Here is an 18,561-nt window from a genome sequence, read left to right on the forward strand (position 1 = left end):
CGCGCTGTGGCTTCCGACCGTTGCCGCGCTCCTGCGTACGTATGTATAATGGGCACATTGTAGTAGCATCGGCGAATTATGACCGGTAGTCGCTGCCGAGTTCTTCAGTTCGGGTAAATTCGGCGATCCCAGTTGCCTTGCTGCCGAATTAAGGGAAAATCGGTGGTTTCACGTATAATGATGAGGAGATGATTCAATTTTTAATGGAAAACTTCAAATACTACTGCCATGATTTCGTACCTTTTTTTATTTTAGTATTCTATAGTTTAAAGTGTACCACTTTAGTATTTTATAATTTTATTTTAATTTTTTGGTCAGTGCCACCGTTAAAACTTCGTTAAATCATATATAAAAAATTTTAAATATCCTCTCCATCATTTACCAAATATTTACTTTAGTACCCTATAGTTTATCAAATTTTTATTTAGTATCGTATGATTTTAACTTTGTTACTGATTAAATGAAAAAATTAACCCAAAGAATAACGGAAAGAAAAAAAACGAAACCACGGAATACTAAAATAAGAAATAGTAGAATCACAGGAATAGTATTGGAAGTTTTTTTTTTTTGTTAATTATTTATTCTTTAGAATCGTTTAGTTTGTATGCAACTTGGAACCGGCCGTGTGGCTTGCACAGAAAATTTGAAGCAATGTGTTGACCTTCCTCCAAATTATAATAGTAGAGCTTACAGATTTCATAAATTTGAAGAATTTCATAGGAGGTAGGCATATTGCCAAATAAAGACTACCATGATTCAGAATAAGCCTGGGAATTTATTTAAATTCAAATTGTAATCATTTCGATCCCGAAAACAATTCTTGGTGGCAGAAGATGGATGGAAGGTAAAGCTCAGAAACTTTTGCTATGCATGTGGAGCTTCTTACCAAAGCACTTTTGCTCAAATAAGGTTAAAGAAGAGCAAAGAACAATCAGAAGAAAAATGAAGTGTATCACCATACACCATAGGCTATAATTACAGCAAAGAGCAGCTTATTAAGATAGTACATTATCCAGGTTACTTAAAAGCTTTAAAGATCGAGTCATACCACATTTTCAATCTAATTTCCGCATTTCACTCTCCCACTTTCAATAATAATATCCAACAAAAGATATAGATATAAACTTCCACAACATCAGAGATGTCAAAGATGCTCAATATCAAGAGATTTTGAAGGCTTCATCCATGACATCCATCAAACCGACGCAAAATATCACATTTACAATTCAAGGATGTGTTTTAGAAAGTGACAAAAAAAAAAAGAAATTACAAAAACAGAGGTGTAGTGTGATTCTTTAATTCATCATAGAACACAAGTTGACATCTGTTTGCTGAAAAGAAATTCTGCTTGCTTGTATCTGTTTTAGGGTTTGGGGGAAAAAAAAAAAACAAGAAGAAAATGAAACAAATAAACTTAGATTGTTGTAGATCATTCTTCATGAATCTAAATTTGGCAAATGTAATTCAATATTTTTGTGATTTATAGACTAACAAAAATTATACTAGTTAGGTATCTATCTAATGTCCCTGTTGCTTAAATGTTATGACTGTTGAATTGGAAAGCTACTGAGTAATATCCAATGAAATTAGAACATAAAACTCAGTACTAGCATGTCCAAGCTTGCTGAACAACCTGAATCAGACTGAAATATTCCGGTCCCTTTTTAGTTTGCTTTCGAATGTTATTTGGTTCAGTTTGGTTCCACAAGTATATTGTCGACCCTATCTGTGCCCAAAAACCAACTGAGCTAATCCAAAACACACACCCTATCCAAACTTGAGGGTAGAAAAACTTGAAAAAAGATGTTCAGAATCTACTCTAGCAAGTTTTCTCCGACTATTAGCTATTTCTTACAATGGCTTTAATCTAGTTTGGTAATATACTTGTGCAAAAAATAAACTAACAGCATAGAGCTTAATAATCAGATTTTCATCAAAGTCAAATCAGTAGCAAATCGTAAGAAGGCAAAAGCGGAATGTGGAGAATTAAGAAAAAAATTTCCTATACTTCACCAGTACTTAAATGAATACATAAAGCCACAGGTGCTCATAGCACAAAACATGTAACAATAAGTTGGACCTCGGCTAAAAATGTTCTTGAGGAAAAAAAATCCTGTAGTTGCAATACCTACACTATAACTGCTGAAGAATGAGGGGCATAATAAGGCTAATAACAGTAAAGGTGCTGCTGATTAAAAAAAAAAAGTATCAAAAAAAATATTATAATAAACAAGAGCAAAATACAATATACCTGAAGGAAACTCATCCATCAATCCATCTGTATACTATTAAAATTCCAAAAAGGGGGCTCACCTGACAATAGTATAAAGCTCAAACTGCAGCCTGAGAGCTTCCCTCAGAAGCCGTTGTTGCTCCTACCAATTCCCAAGAAGCCAATTCCTTTTGCTTATCAATTGTTTCTGGCTCCAATTCATTACTTGGAAAAACTTCCAATTGCAAAGATGGGGCAATGTTCTCTACATGCGGCCACGTTAATTCCCACAAGCTGCTTCCATCGGAAGTGCTCCTCTTAACAAGCACCCCATTTGCTTTCATCACAAGCAGCGTGTTCTTGAGAAGCTCCGGAACAGCTTCTTGCAGCTTCTCCATCTTCCTACCCCTCATTCTGGCTTTCATGTAACTCTCCAAATGTTCAAGAACCCCCAACCACAGTTTGCTGAAGCTGCTTTCCCCTGAAACATCTTGCAATGACTGTAAAAAAACCTTCGACAGTAACTTCACTGCATGAAGAAGAGAGCTCTCCATATTACGAAAGTCTTTAGGTGAATAAGTTTGTGCAATTTCCAACAATTCATCGAGCAAATGGAAAACAATGTCGAAAGATTGTAACCATGTTAAAGGTGAAAGATAAATCCCTTCAATTCCAACCAAACATCTCTGTAACGATAATAATGCGTGATTCCTCACTTCTTCTCTCTGGTCTACGCAAACTTTTTTTAGTGCTTGTACCAGCCTCAGCCACATCTCTCTGATACCTTCTAATATCCTTTCAGCTTCTCCACCCACTTCCTTAACCTCGCGAGCCCAGCGAGCGAGACAAGAAACTGACTCCCCCATTAGATCTAGGGCATGGACTGACCTTTCTGTTAACCCAAGTCGAGATTCTGCAAACTGTCTAGAAGCTTCTATACAGAGAATGAAGTTGGCCGGTGACAGGTGGGCCCCTTCGGACATAATAAATACCAGAGCCTCAAAACCCACATCAGAAGCATCTGGGTGCCGAGCAGTAATGGAAAGTAAGGAAATTATGGTTCGCCAACCTGTTTGGGACTTGATATGGGTTGCATTCGCCTTCACCAACCGCGTGACTTCTTGTGTGATGTTTTCACAATATGCATCGGCTACTCGGGCATCAAGCTTCAAAATCAACTGTAGAGACTTCAATAAATCGTCTACCAGGTTTTCCTTATAGGGGAGTAACCTCTGGCAAATCCGAAGGAGCCCAAAGACAGCTTTTTCCACCAGATTGCAAGGCATCACAGTGCACTGAACAATATGTGCTATGTGCTCATAAACACCCTGCCAGAGTAGAACAATCCTATCTCGATTGTTTAATGTGACGGCAATCAGTAATTCCAAGCAGAATACTGCTGTGTCTTCTTCCTCAAGTCCGCTAGTGATTCTCTGGGGACGGCCTGCTGCTCTAATCAAGGACTCCGCAAGATGTGATAATGACTCGGCTTGTAAAAACTTGCTTTCTGTGAATATATTGCCTGTCCGGCACTTTTGTATTGTCTCGAGAGCTCTTCGTTGAGCAGCTAGCTGCTCTTCAGTAGGTTGCGATCTTGATTCTTCTGTATCCAAATTTAAGAACAGGCTGAATCGACCCATAAGTCCATATGCTCTTTTTGGGGTACTAACTGATGAAGTTTGAGACGTTGTTGAAAGGGCCGAAGGAATAGGGTTGGCAAGAAAAGAAGAATCTGGAGAAGATTCTGGATCATCAGCTGCTTCGTCACCGGTAATGCGTGAAGATATAAGCCCTAACTTGTGCAAGCTTAAGATGCAATCGATTATGCTCTTCCACCCATTCCGAATATAATCACCATATGTGTTTGCTATAGTGAAGACCGTTTCAGTCGCCATCCTCGCTCTTGTATCCTCACCAAAAGCTATGACGGGTTCATCAATTAAAGATGAGTTTAAAAGAGTGGTGAATTTGCAAAGAGCCACAACAAGATCATCCAGTACATCTATGAGATGGTGGGCCCCAGCTATCTTCGCAACCGCCAAGAAACCATCAACACATTTTAGAAGAACTTCTTCATATTCCCCATAATCAAACACCACAGAGATGGCAGCAATGGTGGGGCCTGCCATGATTGCAAACATGTCGCGATCGAGGAAAGGGCAGGACTCACAAAGTATGTAAGGTGATGTGTTCTTCGACTTCTGCATTATGTCAACCCATCGGCTTAAAGACATCTCGTGGAATCCAACCCCCTGCTGTGGAATTGTTCTTATCTCATTTCTGCATATAGAATAATACTGCTCTGATAAGAACTCCCTTGGAAGATCGTTGCCACCATTAATTCCGCGATTGTTCCTAATAAAGTCCTCTTCAGACATCTTCCTCTTCACCTGCACATTGTGCTGATCTGTGTTCAGCAAAATAAGCGAGTATGAGAGCAAGAGAGCAGCATCTTTATTAGCTAATACTTGTGGCGATTGCTCATAATATCTCTCTGCAAAAGCCTCAAGAATTCTCTGAATTTTCTGAGATTCACCGGGCAATCGGAAGGTCTCGAGAAAGAGTCTAAGGGCAGCATCCAAATTCATTCCTTCGAAATCAAAGGTTTGAGCGAATTCATGAAGGACTCGAATATAGAACTCATCGTGGCTACCCAAAAAGTCCCCAATGAGGTTCTTGTCTAATCCAGAACTGTACCGAAAGAACAGAGCGACACTTTGGGGGTCGAGCTTATCAGGCAAGAGATGAACGCCTTGTAGAAACTCAAATCCCTTCTTTGGGTCCCTGTTAAAATGATCTACACCGACCATTAACTTTTTCTTGATGTACTTCCTGTGGCGAATGAATCTGACCCACTGATCTGGATCAGCGTAGTTCTCGCACTTAGCCAACCAAAAGGGGAAATATTCTTCAATTTCTGTTGAAATTTCCTCTGAATTTCGAGGCGCATTGTCTACTCTCTCCGCGATTCCTTGAATCACAGCAACTAAACCATCCAAGGCAAGAACATGTAAAGAAGATAAGGAACTGTTAACCGGGAATGCATTTTTTGAAAGAAGGTTAGTGAGATCTTCAAAAATATTACTGCATAGTATGTCACAATCCATGTTTGCATACATTTCTACCATAAAATTCTCATGCCTGCAGAAATCAACGAGAGCCTCCATCGCCACCTCCTGTTGCTGATAACTAGATCCATATCGACTCTGAGCCAGTATTAAAATCACACACGAGAAGAAAGTCTCGAGCTGCACCTTTAATTCATCGCGCAAATGATAGAAGAGATTGAGAACGATACTACATACAGTTGAGAGAACCAACGGGCTTCTTGACAAGCCAAACTGCATGAGGTTATGGAATAGCTCGTCTTTTACCAAATTCAGCAGTTTGGGGTGCCTGTTTATTGCGGAACCGCCCAATTCGATGGCCGAATTGATCAAACCAAGGGCGAAAAGAGGCAAGTCTTCATCGAATGCAATTGGGTTCACTCTAGGGTTCATGTCAATATCTTCTGTACTGTTCAGAAGAGAGCATAGGAACTGAAATAACTCCACCATGCAAGGAATACCATAAGGTTCATTCACGACCTTCATATCCACATGCATTGCCATCTCGTTGGCAGAACTCGTCAAAGCTCCATTATCATTATTACCATTCTCATACTGCTTCGACTCAAACCCAAAAGTTTGATCCTTGTCAAGCCCACCAATCTGCACAAAGGATTTCATCTTTAACTTAATGGTCAAATTATCAAAATAGAGAAAATTAAAATCTCCTTTATGTTGGAGTTAAAATTAAAAAACCAATATTCCTTTTTCCTACTTGCAGTTTGTTTCATACTCCTATCAACCATTCAATAAATGTTTCATTCGAGATTTTTGTAGCCATGGCAATATGTTTCCAACAAATGTAATAAAAATTGAATCATGATAAACCATGCTGTTTGGCCCTGCTGTAGGGTGTAGGTTTGTAATAGGAAGTGTTGTGAGAGTAGTGACTTTATAAAATGCATTACATCAAAACGCCTTCAATAGATTCTCATCGCAGTAAAAGTAGAAGCAGCAAATTAGAGCTTTTGCTTTTGGGCCTTCTTGTTCTAGCAAAAGCACTAGACCATTGTATTTGCCAAAGTAATATTGGAGATACAGAAAGTAAGTTACATTATAATTCGCGAGAGAGACAAGCACCTGTCGGGCCTCAGAATCTCCGACCCCGTTAGCTACCGACGGCCCATCAGCCGCGCCATCCACCGGCATATCGGGCAACCGGGTAAAGATGCACCGGACGAGCTCCTGCATAGTGTGGCGGGAGACGCGCTGGAGCAGCTCGCCCTTCGTGGCCGCCTGCTGCACAATCCGGAAGAAGGTGTTGACGACGGTGCACACCTGGCGGTGGCCGAGCAGGGCCCCCGCGCGGCCCCGCACGCACGCGAGCAGCACGTGCAGGATCTTCATCAAAACGTCCTCCTCCGACGCCGGGTCCGTCACCTCGAACCGGCACCCGGCCACGGCGTCCACCACGGCGCTCGCCGCAGCCGCAGCCGCGGCGGCGGCGGCGGCGGCGGCCCCGGCCCCGGGGTCGAGCGCGTCGAGGGCGAGGATCTTGCGCACCGACGAGAGCGCCGCGCCGGTGATCGGCGCGCCGGTCTCGTCGGAGCGGATCACGTCGAGGAAGGGCTTCAGGTACAGGATCGGGTCCACGGCGCGCCACCGCCGCGGGTCCCAGGAGAGGACCCGGCGCCTTAGGGTTTTGAGGGCGCGCACCAGATGGTGGTCGAGGTATTCGTCGGCGCCGGCGTCGTCGCCGTAGCGGACGCCGACGGCGGCGGAGGAGGCTGCGGCGCCGCCGGCCCAGCGGACGTTGGCGCGCATGACGGCGAGGAGGGTGGCGACCTCGGAGATGACGACGCAAGGCATGGCGACGGGGGTGCCCGGATCGGAGTTCGGGTGCTTGGATCCGGCCATGGCGGCGGCGAATTGGGGACGACGACGCGGGGATGGGATCTGTTGGAGCGCCCACCCAACGGGGATCGAGTGGGGTGGGGGAGGGGGCTACGAGGGCATGTGAGGCGAAAGGTGGGATCCTGGAGAGGGGGAATCAGTGGGATTGGGGGAGGAGGAGGAGGAGGAGGAGGAGGAGGGTTTGAGGAGAATTAGAACGACGACGCCATTGGAGATCTCGGTGTTGAGGGTGTGGAGAGAGCTCCGATCTCCCGCACCTCTAACCTTCGAATCTCGGAAGGGAGGTTTTTCTTTTATTTTTCTTTTTTTTTTAAGAAAAAAATTATACTATTATTTTACTAATATTCCACGGAGTCTTCTGTGTAATTTGCANAAAAAAAAAAAAAAAAAAAAAAAACAAGTATCGACACTTCAGATTTAGTCCCACATTGAATAAAAACATATATCGTACACACATGTAATGGTGAATATATGTAAATTAATAGATTATAGTATTTTGGAATTGTGGATTTGGCCTAATAAATTACTAACTAAGCTGTGAGCTCAGAAAGAAGCAGCTCTATAATTTTCATGCAATAGTTTCCCTATATAACATAACACATTTAGTTTGTATTTATTTTTATTTTTTTTACTGTCACAACAACTTTAATATTTTTTTATTTATCAAATTTTTAATGATCAGGCTAGTGCAACTAATAACAAAAGCTCATTAGGTGTTGATATGTCGTAATCTTTTCATATACATATCATTTCCCACTGCATTTGGTGGTGAGAGTACAGTGTAAATTGCAGAAAATATTCTTTATATTTTGCATTTTGAAATTTTACCCTCTCAATATTTTGCAGTAAATTACTTGCAACTTCTACATTATAATAATCATTTAAACTCTTCCAATTTCTATTCATGTTGTACTTCAAAAGCGTAATATTCCGCATTCTTTTGTATCCATTTAAACAGTTTACAAGATAATAAAATTGTTAGTTTTAATTTTTAAAACAGTGATTTAAAATTTCTATTTAGCCCTTTGACTTTCTGGGCAGCCCAATATCATACGGGCCTTATTTAGGAGCCCGTGCATTGATTTCCACATATGAGGTTTAATTCCATATTAGAAACCAAAGGCATCGTTATTTTTTTTTATATTTTACTTTATTCTTAAGTTAATTACTTGCGAAACTATGAGAGTAAAGCTCTCGACTAAACACAAACACACGAGCACGAGTCGAGCCGGGCGGGCAGCGGCGCGCATGAACCCAATTCACTTATTTTTTTCTTTATATTTTATTTAAACCTAATGATCACCTTACATTGGTGTTATGGTATTTTAACCAAATCTTACCTTTGGACCCTACTGCTAGACCTTACCTGCATAAGAGGGGAGGACTGAACCTACGGCTAGACCTTACCTGTATAAGAGAGGAGGACTGAACCTACGGCTAGACCTTACCTGTATAAGAGGGGAGGACTGAACCTACCTCTAAATCATTTTCTTCTTTATCTTTCTTTTTTGCCTTCTTTCTACATTGAACTTTATATTGTCATTTTTGTTGGATCTCTTGCCTTCTTTCTACATTGAACTTTATATTGTCATTTTTGTTGGATCTCTAAAAGCTTATTGCCTTGAAAATCTATTGGGCCGACGAGGTGGAAAATGGTCGTTGTATCGCTAGAAGTAATTGCCGGAGCATCTAATCTCTTAACCTCTACATTTTACTAAAGATTTAGAAAGATATTTTTTCACCAAAAGTGTCCTTAATTTCAAAATAAAATAGTGACTAAGTTAAAAAAAAAAAGGGGAAAAAAAGTAAAGTGTTAGTTATGACATGTTTTGGGGAGTCATCTGCATTTTACCCAAATTAAATGATTTATTAGTATTACATACTGCCCCTACTATTGTTTAGAATTACAGGGAAGTCAACTCAAGATGTATGTAACTCAATATATTCTAATAAATTAGGCAAAGAACATGCCAAAGTGTGGATTACATTTTTATTATTTATTTATGCTCTATATAGAATTGATCTAAATTCTATGTAAAAGGTACTGTTGATTCCAAAGGAAAAAAAAGATAGAAAAACTTATAGTCACTAGTTACGCGCGCGCATATATATATAATTAGACCGGTATACTATTAATAGCACAAAGTTATTAGTGCTATTAGTTTTTAGTCCTTATATGGAGAAATGTGCGATTAGGATGATGTGGACCCCTTAGCGTTGAGTGGGTGTTTGGTTGAATAGTATAATCTAACCGGTAAAAATAATCAGCGTGGGTTGGGTGGGTGGTTTGTTGGACATTAGCATTATAATTTTACATCCAACATTTGCATTAATTAAACAGCCATTTTGGTGATATTATTTGAATTTTAGCATGTTACTTATAATTTATATTAGAAAGATATAACAAACAATAATGAAAATTTACATAGCAATTTAGCTTCAGAGTTGTAGGTGAAAAGTTGCATTTTTGCACTGTATTGAGAGCCCAAGCAAGTAAGATCCTACTTCTTTTTTTTTTCATTTTTTCTTTCTTTTTTTTACTCTTGTAGAAAAAGGAACTTCATGGTAACTGCACTCAGCATAAAAATTTAATAAAAATGAAGACAAGAGAAATTAATGATTAACATTTATGTCCAAAAATAATCCCAATCTAATTAACCATGACCAAATGGTAAATACTGTTCATCAAACTAAACCAAAACTAGTTACCCAAAAATGCCTATATATCTTCTACAAAAAAAAGAAAAGAAAAAAGCTGCTATTCTAAATGATAATAGATCTAGAAGAGAAACACATAAACAAGCAATGAAATCACTAAGATCGGTAACGCCCATCGTCGGCGGGCTCCGTTCGACGACAACGGAGCTGGTGCCGCCGCCGGTTGAGCCCCTCCTCCTGCACCACCAACCAATTCATCATCATACGTACTTATTTTCAAAATATATCACACTTCATGCAATAATATCCATCAAATCAAATATAATTATTAAACAAATTATTGTGAAACGCGAGTTTTAGAAATCATTTGGCTATCATGCGAGAAATCAGGATCAATTAATTTCAAAACAATTATTTCAGACAAAAAGTTCCTAGGCATGTTTCTTTTGCCTAGACTTGATGAGTTCTAATTAAGTTGTAACCAATATATGAATGCGTATGTCAAATCAATTCAAATCCATCTTTAAGGGCTAAAAAGTTAATTTATTGATCATTTTGCAATAATAATACTAGTACATTTAACACTTTAAAAAGGTTAAATTAATCATGTTGCAGTAATACAAGTTTTATTACCTGAAGGTGGTAATGGTGGCAGAGATATTGGCGGCAGCGGAGCGGAGGTCAATGGAGGAAGAGGCAAATCTGTTCATGTTAATTAATAAGAGAGCTTTCGATCAATAAAACCGTGTGAATTAATCTATCGGATTATTAATTAGCTAGTAATTAACCACTACAACAAAAACGGTCTATAGCGACACTTTTAAATATAGGTACATATCAAAAAAGTGCTGCTAGCTAAAATTATTGCTATATGTGGGGTCGCTAGGTATATAGCGACAGTTAAAGAATGTCGTTATAACCTAAAAGAGTGCTGTTAATTTATCAACACTTATTTAAGCATTTAGCAACCGCCGAAACTCTATCTCATTGGCTGCGGTGGCGGAGGAGGACAACAAGAAAGGCTTTTCATCTAGAATTTAAGTAGATTGAGTGAAGAGAGAAGAAAATATGGTAATTGATTTTTCTTTTCTTTTTTTCTTTTCTATTTGTAATCGGATCAAATGGACTGGGTGTGATGGGTTGAATAGAGTAATCTTTTATTTTTGGTTGGATTGGACTTTATATTTAGGCATAAGTAGGCATAAGTAGATATTTTTTTAAGTTTTAGTATAAATGGGACACTTACTCAAAAATGTCCCAAATATGTGTTTCTATAACCTAATTCTGTTGTAGTGAACATATCAGATGATGAAAAAACAAAGGAAAAAAGTATCACGCAACCTCTGCAAATTTACAAAACTGGTATCAATTAACCTTGCTTTAATTTCCCTATATAATGGGATTCGATGAGTTTGAAAAGTTTTGTTTTTTATGCGTTCAATTCCTAAGAATATAGGTTTTATAGAAATTTCTTTTTCTCAGATTCATTTTTTTATTTTTTTTTATCGGGAAAATATAAGAAAGTGTAGAAATTAAAATGTGACTTTGAAGGAAAACTTATTTTTGGAAAAATAATTGTTTATACTTTTACGAGTAACCAAACAATTGCTCTCTAACAATTGGTGAGGCGGTGTATATAATAGTTTATATTCAACTAATTAAACAAGATTATGAAAAAAAACAAAAACAAAACAAAAAGGTTGTTGACCAAAATGGTTGGTATATATGTACATATATATATATAGGGAGCATGTATGCATGCACGTACGTTTGCACTCGGAGATGGGGGGAGTGGAGAGGTTGCAGAGGCCGGGGAGGGCGAGGGTGCGGGACGTGTTGATGGGGCGGCCGATGAGCTTCGAGACGTCGCCGTTGAGGATGTGGCAGAGGCAGAGCGGCTGCGAGTCCAGCACCTGCCCCACCTCCAGGCAGCAGCTCGGCAGCGGCGCCTTCGCCTTCAGGTCCGTGATGTAGTCCAGGCACGGCATCATGCTCATCAGCGCGCCCGTGCAGTCCGATGCTGCCGCCGCCGCCGATGCTGAGACCGCAACAACGACGAGGATGACGAGGCCCAGGGCCGAGGCCGAGAAGGGCGTGGGCGCCGAGAGTTTGAGAGCCATACTAAAATGTAGTGAGACGTAGATGAGATGAGAGGGGTACGTAGAAATACAATGACGACGGAGAAGAGCACACGTATATATATATATATATATATATATATATATATATATACACACAGAGAGAGAGAGAGAGAGAGAGAGAGAGAGAGAGAGAGAGAGAGATGCTTATCTAAGATATTTTTGATTCATGATATGCATGATCCGTTTACAATTATCTGATTCATAGAGTGCGTGTTTATCATACGTAGTTTTATATGCATATATGCATGCATGCATGGTGATAGTTAAATTTAGTTGTTTTATTCAAACGAAACAGAAAATGTTTACAGTTGTCACGTATATAAACTCGATAATATTGCAATTTCGGTTGAGATAATCTAATTTTTTGCTAGTTTGGAAAAATAAAGAGATTTATCTTTATGGCTATTTGAGATCGTGCAAGCATATTTTTTTTAGTTAAAATATAGGTTTTGTAGACCAATCAGAAAATAGATAGGCGATAGAGATCTAACTTATTATATAATACAAAACTTTTTATTTATTAAATATTGAACTCAATGGTTTAGAATTTGTCCCATTACTATGTTAGCCAAACTTAACATAAGCTATGGACTCATCTCTTCGAAGAGAGACCAAATCATCTTATAAATCAAAGATCAGAAGTTCCGAAGCTTGTTTAAAACATTCAACACCAAAAGATTATTTCGTTATAAATATTCAATAATAAGTTTTGGACGATTAGATGTGAGGAGACACCTACTTTATAAAACAATCTGATACAAAATCTTTAGAAATAGTATCTAATAAAATATTTAATATACTTCTGTTTGACAAAAATATATAACCTTATTGATTTTCAAAAATCTCACCAAATAAACCCACACTTCTATATAGGGTTTGACTAATGGAATTTGGGGTTTAGAAGTACATTTTGATAATTTAGAATAAATTAAAAAAATTTAAATAGTAATTAGGAGTAAATAAGCAAAATCCCCAAATCTTTAAAACCAGTAAACCAACAACTATTTGATATTTGTTTGCTATACCAACCCTGCTATAACAACCAATGGTAGATCATAATAAGATGCGCGCATCAGATAATAAAAAGGGAAAATTTAGACACTTCATTTTGACATCAACTATTGACTATGTACAATAACATGAACTCTCTACCCGAATCGAACAATGCGCAAATTGAATTGGGGAAAGTGAAAGCAAGGAAGGGTTTTTCCAAAGATTTCTTTTCCCTCTCCCAATCACACACTAAGTTTTCGCGCATCGACGGCAGAGTAACAGAGCTCAATCATCCCATCCAGATGCTGGAATTCGGGAAAGATCGCTCCAGCCAATCACTTTTGTGGAATCATCCGACGTCGTACCAACGCAATTAGAGGATGATTCACAAGGCTCATTGTCGTTGCCCCAGCCAGTGGCCTGAATTTCAGAAAGATCGCTCCACCTGACCAAATTAGAGCATTGATTTGATGAACTGTCAGCCCACTGGCCCTCGTTCGTAGGCAATTCGCTCGATTCAGATTCATTCGAGGGCGGATTCGGCATGTCTTCATTACATTCAACTTCGTTGTTAATGTCCTCATCGTTAGATTCTCGTTTTTCTTCATTATATGCACCAAGGTTAGCGTCATGGAAGTTGTGCATTTCTGGCGGAGGAAGAGGACAACCCTGATAGGAACCATTTTCCGCGCAGTTCCTCAGAAGCTTATCCCAGTGCCAATCCTCCAAAATAGACAAATAACAAATCAGTGCAATTAAAATACTTCAATTTGGATTACGACAATAAAAGTATCCGCACAATAAGTTCATCCTAAGCTGTTGTTATAGGTTTTCAAACGCAAAATCAGAATAACATGGGTTCCAAGATTAACAAAAGATCCTGCGAATTTTTTATACTACAAAACTAGATGCAACAACTGCTAACCTTCTATGGTCATAATAAATACATTCGTAATAATTGTATCATGCATTTCACTTATTATTGAATTCCTCAATTTGCATTCGTGTATGAACAAACCGTGCTAAAATTTCTTTGTAAAACCAAAAAAATTTGCTCCTGGCGCTCTAATGTAGCAAACTTTAAATGTCAGCCAAAAACATAGTTACTCAGATCTTGTACTGTATGACAAGAACAGTTAAATCTCAAAGGATACAATTGGGCCCAGATAAATACGCAGTGGTTAGATATTGCATGTTAAAAAATTATCGGAACCTTAGAATACTACCAATACCAACTCATCAATCAATCTATTATTAGTAAGGGCAAAAAAAAATCACTGCTGGATGTTGAAAGGATGAGCAAGTACCTGGGTAATAATGTGAGGATTTCCAACAATAATTAGCAAGGTTTTAGCTCGAGTAATAGCAACATTGAACCTCCTAGGGTTGCTTAAGAACCCCAAATTGTGTACTCGGTCAAAGTCATTATGCTTAACCGTCGACCTCACAGTCGAAATAATTATGATTTCCCTTTCCTGTCCCTGAAATTGCTCGACGCTTCCGACTTTCAAGTCCGGCATCTCAAGCGACTCTAAAGCCTTCTTTAACTTAAGCACTTGCTGCCTATACGGAGCAATAACTCCAATATCGCTCTCACCAAAATCAGGGTTCCTCATCACTTTTCTAATGATTTCGACAACTTTACTAGCCTCAATTCTATTGAACCACGATGGGTTATTACCCTCTCTCTCATCACACCCTTGAATTCCGATAAAAAGAACGGGAAACAACTTATTGGGAAGCTCCAATGAATCATAAATAGATGACTCATTCTCATCTTTACAAGCAATCAATTCACCTTCATAGAAAAGCTTTGAAGGGAGCTCCAGTATTGCGGGGTGGCAACGGTAATTCCTCACCAGCTTCGTCACATAATTTTCATCCCCATTTAAATAATGCTCGCATTCAAAGAGCCTCTCAAGGTATGATCGCCCTAAACCATATTTCTCAGCATTTTTTGAATAAATAACCGGACCCAGTTGCATAGGATCTCCCGCTAATACAATTACCGTTTGTCTCACACATAAGTGCGATAAAGGTACCATTGTTTCGGGTTCGGATGCTTGGCCTGCCTCATCCAAGAAAATGTGCGAGAAATGCCCTCGACGAATGCCCTCAGCATATAATAAAGAAGCACTCATATAAGTCGATATTACAATTCTGTACTGTAAAAGGGCATTAACAGGAGGACACCGAAAAACCATATCATCAAAGAAACAAAATCGAAGGAAATCTGGCTTAACATCCTCATATGGGCGGCTCGTCGCATTCAACCTAAAAATCTCATTCTCTCGAACCCTGACGTTATCCATTTCAAGAATCTTTTCCAATACATGGTCGGCGGCGCTGTTTGAAGAAGCACAAACAAGAATCCGGGCTTTCTTTCTGCTTGTATAAAGCTGTAAAATTGCTTCTACCAAAGTGATTGTTTTGCCGGTCCCCGGAGGTCCATGAATTAAATAAGGAGGAGATCCTTTGCAACCAAGTATCATACCTACTGAATTTGCTTGCTCTTTGTTTAAATTTGGATTCAACGGTGTAAAAGGAGACCTTTTAATCACCCTTTTGAAAGATGATTGAGAGGGAAACAGAAGCTCAGGCCCTAAATTTGCTGCTGCATCAATAGCTTGATATAGTCTTCTCATGTTGAGCCTGTTGTATGTGAAGCTGACATTGTAAAGGTCCTCGTTTTGACGGCTTAAATGAAAAGCCTGATCGAACCGTAAAAATATTTCGTCGGCCTCAACTCTGTGGATGTAACCCTGGAAAAGAAACAAAGAAAATGGGCAGTTTGGATAATGATCAATCGACAACTTTGAACTACGGTTGAATGATGCATCGATCATTCAAAATTATGCACAGATATCGGAAAATTGTGCACAGTTTGGTCTGTTTTAGCAAACCTAGTTGGGTATTTTTCCGCAAAAGGGTCTAAAGTAACGCACAAACCTGATAAGTACGGTTATCGGCCAGAGGGTCATCAGTAGCAAGTTGGGCGAGTATATAATCCCCATAAACCAGTGAAGGCCGCCTCTCAGCTAAACCAGGGACGACGAGAGACAAAAATTGGTTGCCCCTTCTCTTCATTGTCACATACTCCATGTCATAAGCTCTCATTGCCTCCTATTAAAAAAAAAGGAAAAAACAATCATAATTAGCAAACTAAAGAGGGGATAAAGAAGCGCAAAAAAGCCATCAGCTTTTTTTTTTTTCCCCACTTGCTAATGTGATTACCTCCAAGTGAATTTCTTCCATGACAATTAAAGTGCTAAAAATTTTTGCATAATTATCAAAATTCAATTCTTCATCGAGCGCATCAGGAATTTGTTTGCTCTCGACAATTTCACGTATATCTAGAGGAATAGCATATCGAGGAAGCTTGTATTTAAATCCCATTGCATGTTGTTGAGTTGGACGAGCCCCCGGCACATACTGGTTGCACTCGAACTTCTTCCTTGAGGGCTGCGCTCTTGAATAAGGTTTATTAGAAAATAAAGCCTGTGAAACCGAATCCTCTGCCAAGAGGAATGCCACACGCTCTATTTTCTCATTGCCCAAATCAAAATGAACAACTGAGGTATGTAAACCGATATCTCTTGGCTTACAGGAAAGCCAAATCTTAAGAGTCTGACCAGGCTGAACTGTGCGGTCTTCCAAACAAGTCGAGCCCACAAAGGCTCGCTTCGCCACCTCATCAGAATCACGTAACGGGGGTTTCATCACTGACAATAAGTAACTATCCTCAGGGTTAGAAGAGAATATCCTGACGCTCCATAGATCAATCGGTTCATCAGTGGTGTTTTTGATATCAATCGCATCTGCTGCTGTTTCACCAATAAGAGCAGATTGCGGTTTCCCATTAATAAAAGGGAAAGGGAGTGTGATTATTATCGGGCCTTCTTCGAATGGGTCAAAACTGTGGAGTGACTTGTCGTCCTCATAATCCAAGAACCCAATTTCTGGTTTTTCTCCAATTGTAGAGTACTCTTCGTCCCAATCATTTTGGAACATTGTGCCCATTATGAAGTTAACTTGATAACTCCTGCATAATTGACAAGATTATAGCAATATGTTTTTATTCATTGAGTGCTCTCATAAGAATTAGCTACCATCAGATAATGTAAAAGGGAGAAGAGAAGCAAATTCACAATTAACAAAACATATAAGCTAGCTACTCATCAGTCGTCGTAAACAGCTCTTTAAAGAAGTTGAACAAAAAAGATTATACAGGGCATAAGTAAAAATTCTCCACAGTGAAAAATAAGCAGTTTAACATGGCCGTAAACACATAAATGAAACTGTTTTAAGACGAAAAGTAAAATGAAAGGAAGAAAAGGAATGTCCATAAAAATTGAGCTTTATTACATCTCCGAAAGGAGACACATTCCTCAAGAAATCATAGTAAAGAAATTCATTGAACCAATGCAATCATATGATCACAATATAGTAAGGCAAAAAAGAAGATACTATAACTAAGGTCAAAGGTAGTCAATAATGGCCTAATTATTAAATCCAGCTCTGTTTAAGTACATTGCAAACAAAAAAGATATTGTCCTGTAAAAGACCACATCAAAATGATCTTATTACATTCTCGCCGTGCTATTTACTCACTGTTAGATATATGGTGATCGCACACAAATTTCGAGTAAAAATAAGAAAGGAAAAGAAAGGGTTTTTGCAGCACAATTTTCCAAATTGCTTCATTTATAACTAAAATATCCTACAAAACTTACTGTATCAAACATCCTCTTCTCTAAGATGAACAGGGTGGAGTCCTCATCAAGCACAAAAATCAGAAAAAAAATAATACACAAAATTGAAACTCCAATCTATTATATGGGTTTTACTAGTTTCACAAGTACACTCATTTCACATAAAACCCTAAAGAGAACAGCACATCAAAACATATTAACCCTTAAAAAAAAAAAAAGGGGGAAAATTAAACCTTTACATATTTTTCCAGTGCTACAAAATGAGGAAAAAAAACATAAACCATCATAATCTACAATGGAAGTGCAAAATGCCCTAGAATGCACAAACATCTCCAACCAAAATGCCCCCGAAACCCATTTTTCTCATTTTCCCACTCGATTAACACCGAAAATGTGAATATTTAGTATCGTTCAATGCACTGTAAAGCAAAACAACCAAAACCCACTTCTCAGAACAATCAAAAACCAAGAATGCGGTAGGTATGAAGCCGATTAGGGGTTATTATCGGTCACTTTGTGATCGGAAAAAACCCCTCAAAATTAGAGATTTACGATGGCAACTGGGATCAAAATGGAAGTATATGAGACGGAGAACAAACCCGAATCGCCAATTTGTTGATTGAAGCGTTCGAAGAAACGATTTTGAGCGCCCCCTTCAGCGTGAGGGCCGAGAAGAGAGCGAAGTACACAAAAGTGAAAGAGCGAAAAAAAAGAAAAAAAGAGTGAAACTCGTGAAAATGCAATGAGACCCGCCTCCACTATAATAAATTCACATATGATCCCCCAGCTTTATTCAGTACTCCTTTGTAATATTACTTTATTGGTTTGTTTTATGTAGCATTATAGATTATTTTGAAAGGTAGGATAGTAATTCATAATTCAGA

The 18,561-nt window shown here is 38.9% G+C and overlaps 3 protein-coding genes across 6 annotated transcripts; all 3 read right to left on the bottom strand.

Moving 5' to 3' along the window:
• LOC109718116 (ARF guanine-nucleotide exchange factor GNOM-like) lies at positions 7-7,471 on the bottom strand. 4 transcript variants are annotated; one of them, XM_020244137.1, is made up of 3 exons: positions 6,373-7,471; positions 2,314-5,922; positions 7-140 (listed from the first exon to the last, which is right to left on the bottom strand). In XM_020244137.1, the coding sequence occupies exons 1-2, from the start codon at positions 7,174-7,176 to the stop codon at positions 2,332-2,334; spliced, it is 4,395 nt and encodes a 1,464-aa protein (XP_020099726.1). In that variant the 5' UTR covers positions 7,177-7,471; the 3' UTR covers positions 7-140; positions 2,314-2,331. The 4 variants fall into 4 exon arrangements, with proteins under 4 accessions (XP_020099726.1, XP_020099725.1, XP_020099727.1 ...); XM_020244136.1 differs by lacking the exon at positions 7-140 and adding an exon at positions 1,152-1,358; XM_020244138.1 differs by lacking the exon at positions 7-140 and having other exon boundaries at positions 1,980-5,922; positions 6,400-7,471.
• Positions 7,264-11,951, bottom strand: LOC109718473 (non-specific lipid-transfer protein C6-like). The gene is made up of 3 exons (XM_020244730.1): positions 11,608-11,951; positions 10,465-10,533; positions 7,264-7,432 (listed from the first exon to the last, which is right to left on the bottom strand). Exons 1-3 carry the CDS (start codon positions 11,949-11,951, stop codon positions 7,264-7,266), a joined length of 582 nt encoding a protein of 193 aa, XP_020100319.1.
• On the bottom strand, positions 12,952-18,439 carry LOC109718576 (probable RNA helicase SDE3). The gene is made up of 5 exons (XM_020244868.1): positions 18,277-18,439; positions 16,200-17,007; positions 15,915-16,088; positions 14,273-15,727; positions 12,952-13,688 (listed from the first exon to the last, which is right to left on the bottom strand). The coding sequence occupies exons 2-5, from the start codon at positions 16,983-16,985 to the stop codon at positions 13,251-13,253; spliced, it is 2,853 nt and encodes a 950-aa protein (XP_020100457.1). The 5' UTR covers positions 16,986-17,007; positions 18,277-18,439; the 3' UTR covers positions 12,952-13,250.

Source organism: Ananas comosus, linkage group 12, assembly GCF_001540865.1.
Source record: "Ananas comosus cultivar F153 linkage group 12, ASM154086v1, whole genome shotgun sequence".
Classification (NCBI taxonomy): Eukaryota; Viridiplantae; Streptophyta; class Magnoliopsida; order Poales; family Bromeliaceae; genus Ananas; species Ananas comosus.

Bases quoted from the DNA above. Each gene is read 5' to 3' on its own strand.
- LOC109718116 (XM_020244137.1), bottom strand. From the start codon at position 7,176: ATGGCCGGATCCAAGCACCCGAACTCCGATCCGGGCACCCCCGTCGCC. The intron at 5,923-6,372 runs GTAACTTACTTT...TCCTTTGTGCAG, and splicing joins TCTCTCTCGCGAATTATAAT to ATTGGTGGGCTTGACAAGGA.
- LOC109718473 (XM_020244730.1), bottom strand. From the start codon at position 11,951: ATGGCTCTCAAACTCTCGGCGCCCACGCCCTTCTCGGCCTCGGCCCTG. The intron at 10,534-11,607 runs GTGCAAACGTAC...TAACATGAACAG, and splicing joins TCCACTCCCCCCATCTCCGA to ATTTGCCTCTTCCTCCATTG. The intron at 7,433-10,464 runs GTAATAAAACTT...TTCGAAGGTTAG, and splicing joins GCCACCATTACCACCTTCAG to AGGTGCGGGAGATCGGAGCT.
- LOC109718576 (XM_020244868.1), bottom strand. From the start codon at position 16,985: ATGGGCACAATGTTCCAAAATGATTGGGACGAAGAGTACTCTACAATT. The intron at 15,728-15,914 runs GTTTGTGCGTTA...TTTCTTTTCCAG, and splicing joins CCGATAACCGTACTTATCAG to GGTTACATCCACAGAGTTGA. The intron at 13,689-14,272 runs GTACTTGCTCAT...TCTATTTTGGAG, and splicing joins ATCCTCACATTATTACCCAG to GATTGGCACTGGGATAAGCT.